Below are 6,725 nucleotides of genomic sequence, written 5' to 3' on the forward strand. Positions count from 1 at the left end.
TTGTTAAATGTTAAGATAATACTGCCTTGACTAAAAATCATATGGTAAAAGTGGTCGCTATGACATTCTATCATCCACATTTCTGTAAAGTACAATATAATGGAAACTGATGTTTATAATTTGGGAATATCAAAAGACCCCCAAATGTTTTTTAGGTCATCAAATAAAGATAAAATGATATTTGATATAGTTTTTTTTTTCAACTTTGAGATAGTTTTGATGGTGTTATTTTATGGCTTTCTGAGTTTTGAAAAATTGGAAAATCACATATGGTATTAAAGCTAATTATCTTAATCAGAACATGCAATTAACCAGAAGAAAATCTTTTTCTAAGCTTGCACTGTAACAGTCAGCTTGTGAAAAAGGAAACGTGGCCAGGGCAAAACATTTCCTCTTCTTATAAACCCTGAACTGAGCATGTCCCTCACCAATTATACAGGGTCCCTTGGGCCTCAGAACTTTCCACAAGCGTTTAGGTCTCTATGGCGATACACCAGGCTGCTGAAGCGGAAACTCAGGTGATAAGGTGGTGGCAGGCACTGAGCAACGATAGAAGCTTTGGCTGCAGAAATCCATGCAGGTCCTTCTTGAGCATCTAGGACTGACTGCTCTGCCCTGCCGGGAATCTGAGAGCCACCGGCCGGCCTGCTCCAAATTTCCACCTCTCCAGGAGCTTTCCTAGCAGGTTGGCAGCTCTGGTGCTTCTGATAGCTGCCTCTGCTCTGGGGGCTTGTGGCTCCCTGTGGGACTCCACTTCCACTGATGCTTAAGCTTCACCCATCTCAGGCCTTCAGAGGGCAAGACTCAGGTGAAAGGAGTCCATTTTGCTCAGCCCCCTGGTCTCATGCAGCCCTTCAGCATTCCTGTTCAGATTACACTCCAGGGCGGCCGGAGGCGACAGGGCAGGTAAGTCGCCACCAGAATCTCCCAGCCTAGAGTGGGCTTCTTGCTAAATGAGGAGTTAGAAGAAGAGAGGCCATAAGGAGTTTGGGGTGTGAGTGTGGCCTTTGACTTCTGAGGATGTCTACTTGCTGTGTCACCCAGGGTACCCTGGAGGCTTCCCCTGCAGCACTGACAGCATGGGGCTGTGTCCTTTCTTGTTGGCTTCCTCCTCTAGGCTGCAAGTTCTAGGAACCAGGGACCTTTTTAAACTCTCCTCTGGATCCCCAGCACTAGAATGTGGCCCAGAATACAGTTGATGCTCAATAAATATCTCTTGGTTGACTGAAGGGAGGAGGAAATTACATCAACATTTGACACCACTGTTGAAGATTTGGAATCACAGTCCTGGATTCAAATGCCAGCTCCACCATTTCACTAGCTGTGTGACTCTGTGAGAGTCACTTAACCTCTTTTTGCCTCATCTCCTTATCTGATAAATGGAGATAGTAAGAGTCCCCATGTGCCATAACACAGTAGTATACTGTCTATTAATAACAATATCTGATAAATGGAGATAGTAAGAGTCCCCATGTGCCATAACACAGTAGTATACTGTCTATGCACTCTATAGTATAAACTATACCATTATACTCTGTATACATTTTAGCTATTGTTATTAATCGCTCACCTCTAATCTGAAGGAGGGAAGTGAGATAGATGATCTTCAGGACCCCTTTCCTCCCCAGGGGAATGCAAAGCAGAGGAGCAGAGAAACAGAAGCTGCACCCCTTCTGCCTGCCCCGGGTGTGGGGCAGTGGGACAGTCACAGTTGGCACCAAAATGGAGAGAAGAGCAATGACTGAACATGTTTGAGAAATGAGATATTAAAAGCTTGCCAGCTTATTCTTGGGAGGAGTATGTTTCACAGCCAAGTTCACTCGCTATCTGGAAACTAGCATGATTTGCTAGTGGCTCAAGTGGAGTTGGGAGCTGAGACAGTGGAAACAATAAAGCTTGTAGTATTCATCATATTACCCACTTCTATTATCATTTAACTACACTCGAGGATATGTGAAAGAGAGGGCACAGGAGGAGAGTGAGATATAGGGGTTTGGATGGGGTAGAGGTTTGGAAAGGAAGAAATGGACTACAGAGGAAAGGAAGAGATTCTTTTTTTCTAGATATGAACTAATGCTTATGTGAGCAGACAATTAAAGTGAATCACTGTATGGCAAAAGATCAAATGACAAACATGCAAGCTAATAAGTTTTAATACCCTGTTCATCATATAATTAACTAGATATAAAGGCAGCTGTGTTGTCCTCAAGCAACATAGTATCCCATTTTCATTTCTGAAATGCACAGTTGGGTTATTGCTCTTCCTTCTTGCTGAACTTGATGAACCATGTTTACTTTACACTCTCATTTGCTGTTTCAAAAGAAGTTGTTTAATAATTTTGTAATTAAAAAATAGAAGGGTAATAAAAATAATTACCAAAGTCTCCTCCACAACAAAAACAAATTACAGGGAAATATTAACTTACTGTACCCAGTGCTTAGAAATTACATACACATGTGAAATAAGTGTCAGATGAATTACGAAGTTTTGATGAGCTGGAGCATCTTTCTAAGGAACACCTCTTGCACAAGTTTTGGTGCTGGAGGGAGAGGCTGCTGGCTTCTGCAGGGATCACACCCAGATGAGTGTGTTCAAACTCTGTGTACCTTCGGCTGAGCCGGAAGGAACCTATAGCAGTGTATTGTACTCAGGTGTAGTGGGAAAGTCAGTCCTATCTGCAGTGAAGACAACAAAAGAGGGTGGATACTGCCTTGACTATGAATAAAACATCTCAGGGTAATACATTAGTTAGAAGTGGAGATGTCTTAGTGACAAAAAAGAATAAAAATGCTTTTATTCATCTCACTAACTAGAAAGCAAGTAAAATCATTCTTAAGTGCTTTGAGGTCCTTGGATGAAAGGTGCCTGTAAATACCACCATTAATTACAGGGCTGTTTATCATGTCAGAAGACTGGAAACAACCTAATAATATTCAACATTAAAGAAATGGTTAAGGCTGGGCCGGCCCGGTGGCGCACTCTGTAGAGTGAGGCACTTGGGAGCATGGCAGCGCTCCCGCCANCATTAATTACAGGGCTGTTTATCATGTCAGAAGACTGGAAACAACCTAATAATATTCAACATTAAAGAAATGGTTAAGGCTGGGCCGGCCCGGTGGCGCACTCTGTAGAGTGAGGCACTTGGGAGCATGGCGGCGCTCCCGCCGAGGGTTCGGATCCCATATAGAGACCGGTCCGCTCACTGGTTGAGCGCGGTGCGGGTGCGACATCGAGGGTTGCGATCCTATTGCCGGTCACAGTACGGGCGCGACACTGGGGGTTGCGATCCTGTTACTGGTCACGAAAAAAAGACAAAAAGGAAAAAAAAAAAAAGAAATGGTTAAGGAAATTATGGCATATCCAATTGATGGAACATTAACTGTAGCCAGTAGAAGGGTTACAAAGAATTGTTAATGACATGGGAAAGTACTTATTATATTAAACGAAGAAAACAAGATTTAAAAAAACCCAGCAAAGCAAACTATGTCTGGTGTGATTTCATTCTATTTAAAACAATATAGACAAGGAGAGGAATAACCCAGTGGGAGAACAGAGCAGGCTCCTGGGCATCTTAGATTTGCCTAAAATTCCCCTCACTCTTTCCAGAGTCTGAAGACATTGCTGAGGAAAAAGGGAGCTAGGAAGAGAAAGTGGGAAGGATGTTGGAAAAGTATGATATCTGCTTTTGGAAAATAACAACTAACAATTCACTTGATAGTGTTTTTGCTTGGCTTCAAAATTTAGTAAGCTTTCTAGGCAGCTTGATGGAGCCTGAGTTTCTTCCATTAGAGATGCATTTGTTCAGCTTAAGATTTCATTAAGCCTCTTAAAATGGAAATACCTCTGGGGCTCCGATGGCTACTGAGTAGGGAGCAGCAAATCGGTGACACTGACCATAGGAAGTGGTAGGACTGTGGCACACCAGTGAACCCATCCTTGTCCAGAGGAGCAGCCATTGCTCAGCTTGGCCAGCTGTTCATATGCAGGAATAGGGATCTTGTGATTTTTCCAAAAGTCAGACATCAGCATTTTTATGAGAAATGTGATGATTTTTTTTTAAAGTGTTAGCAACTGATCCCACATTTAAAAAAATAAACCACAAAGAAGCGCGAACAAAACACAACTGTGGCCTGGATGCTGTCCATGGGCCACTAGTTTGTGACCTTTGTGTTGGACTTTACCATTCACAGGACACCCCATCGTGAAAGAATTTATCACATGTTCTGGTGGAGCAGGTTTTCAAGCTGAGCAGAAGGAGAGAGAGAAGAAATGAAGGGATCCTCATGCACAGCTGTGAGTGGACAGAGAGGAGGAGAAGTGGGGCAAAGGGACAGAAGACAGCAGTGAAAACTTCATAATTCTGAGTGGACTGGGCCATGGGCCAAAACGCCTGTGGCAGATATGCTGCCTTTCTAACAGGTCAATCTGAAAGAGCAGGTCAAACCCAACTCTGACAGGATGCTGCTAATTCCAAAAGGGAACCTTCTTTTCATATGGAATTCATAAGAGAATGTAAAAAAGTGTTTTCAGGAGGAATATACATTATCCCTGAAAGATAAAAAGTTCATAACACTTATTTACATAAAACTGATGAAAGCTACTTATAATTATTTTCCAGTCATTGATTTAAACAGATCTCTTAAGGACTTCTATCAGGCGACATTCCTTACTCTTGTTTGTTACAATATCTTTAGGAATATTTGATGGAACATGATTTTAACGTGTTTAGGTGGACTTTTCACCATGCTGTGAACATGGGCTCTCATTGTATTGCAGTGAACCTGCTCACGACCCTCAGGTGGGCATCAAATGGGATCATCCTTCCAACCATCCCCGTGGGTTGGTGAATGTTCCCACCTCTTTATGAACTTATCGCAATATCTCCTTCTCACTTCCCCCAAAGGACGGTTTTTTCTCCCTCGGAGAAGAAGAGGTATATAGACTACAGTGATGGAGACCCACCGGATGTGCACAAGAAGCTGCCATCCAGTGCTGGAGAGGACCGAGCCATGCTGCTAGGGTTTGCAATGATGGGCTTCTCAGTCCTAATGTTCTTCTTGCTTGGAACAACCATCCTAAAGCCTTTCATGCTCAGGTAAGAAACAGGGAAAGGAGACCTAGAGTTTCTAATTCAGATCAAATCCAAGTACAATGGTAAAGGAGGGGATGCTGGCTTTGGTTTTTCCAACCTCAACTCTCCTGATTTAGGACATGGAAGATATAATACCTGTGTCACTCTCAGTGCTGGGACTGGAGGAAGAGATGGTAAGAAAGTGGAAGATATTCCTTTGTGCGTCCCTTCCACTCCCCTGCCCAGCTCATAATTCACATGTACTTCCAACACAATCTACACATTTGATACTCACTTAGGTAACAAATCCTCCCTTTAAAATGTAGATATGACAGGGAAATCTTATATGTGATCATAATAAAAGTTTTTTGAGTTTGAGTTTATTGAGTCTGACAATGTCTACTTGGCACATAGTAGTTGCTTGGTAAATATCAGTTTCCTTCCTTTTCTTTTAATTAGTTTCTTTATTAAATATGTGCGTTAGTAGTAGTTGCCATTTATTAAGGATATACTATATGCCAAATACATATTATATTTTATTCCATTTAAACCCATAGCAGCCCATGATGGAAGTGTTATTTTTATTATTTATTATTATTATTATTTTTTTTTCAGCAGCTGGCTGGTACAGGGATCAAACCCTTGACCCTGGTGTTATCAGAACCACACTCTAACCAACTGGGCTAACTGGTCCGCCCCTATTTTTATTTTCATTTTATAAATGAAAAGCTGAGGCTCAGAAAGTCCAAGTCAATTGCCCAAGATCACACAGTCAGTAAATGGTATGCCTGCCATTCTGACATAAGACTCCTTGCCTCTTAACACTTAAATGAAGTTTGCTGCAAAGAAAGAGGTGGGAGGTTTGATTAGGGCAGGGAAGAAACTGTTTCATTTTGGAGGGTGGCTCTCACAACATGGGGTACTTTGGGAAAGGTAAGTACAGGGTAGGGGGAAAGCAAAGGATGCTTTTACTCTGGACAGCCGAAGAGCAACAGAAGGCCCAAGGGAAACAGGAAGATGAAGGCCTAGGAGTCCAGTGAGGGAAAGGGGTTAGAGAAAAGGAAGTGGGTTTCCTACGTTTGTTATTTATCAGATTCATCTTCTGCCATTCCTGCATTACCATTGTTAGGGGAAAGGTGTGGAGGTTACCATTCACTACAGCACACAGTGCCACTACTAGAAGGATCCCAGGGGAATTTTCTCTCTGGTATTAGCACCAGGAGAAACAGTGCTACTCCTGGTCAACCAACTTTTATTCAATGGACACCAGGAAATCTTGTGTTTCCTTTATTGCTTTGGCATTTAGGAAGCTCAGAGCAAAATTTATATCTCAGTTCTCATAGCTATAAGGGATTTCATGATCTGCAGGTTGCCTCTTTGTACCTTGCTCCTGACTTCATTCTAGCTTCTTCTCCTCATTTTTCTGTTACTACATTTTCCTCATTGATTTTTTAAAAAATGTAGCTGCATTACATATATCTATATAAGTTGAGTAAATGTGTGTGTGTGTGTATGCGTGCGCACAGGCAGGTCAGAGTATTTTTAAAAATGTAACATATTTGGGAGATGACTTGAGGATAACTTCTGTAAGCTGGCACCAAACTGGTGCTCATATTTGCATTTTACTTTTTTTTTTTTTTTTTCCTTTTTTGT

The 6,725-nt window shown here is 42.0% G+C and overlaps 1 protein-coding gene across 1 annotated transcript in view; it reads left to right on the top strand.

Annotated features, from left to right (window-relative positions):
- The first annotated feature begins 844 nt into the window (after nt 1-844).
- KCNMB3 (potassium large conductance calcium-activated channel, subfamily M beta member 3) overlaps nt 845-6,725 on the top strand; it is a 10,696-nt gene continuing 4,815 nt past the window's right edge. Inside the window, exons 1-2 of the mRNA XM_008568112.1 lie at nt 845-906; nt 4,905-5,096. Coding sequence (XP_008566334.1) covers nt 845-906; nt 4,905-5,096 — 254 coding nt within the window. The remainder of the gene's footprint in view (nt 907-4,904; nt 5,097-6,725) is intronic.

This window comes from Galeopterus variegatus, unplaced genomic scaffold, assembly GCF_000696425.1.
Source record: "Galeopterus variegatus unplaced genomic scaffold, G_variegatus-3.0.2 Scaffold374, whole genome shotgun sequence".
Lineage (NCBI taxonomy): Eukaryota > Metazoa > Chordata > Mammalia > Dermoptera > Cynocephalidae > Galeopterus > Galeopterus variegatus.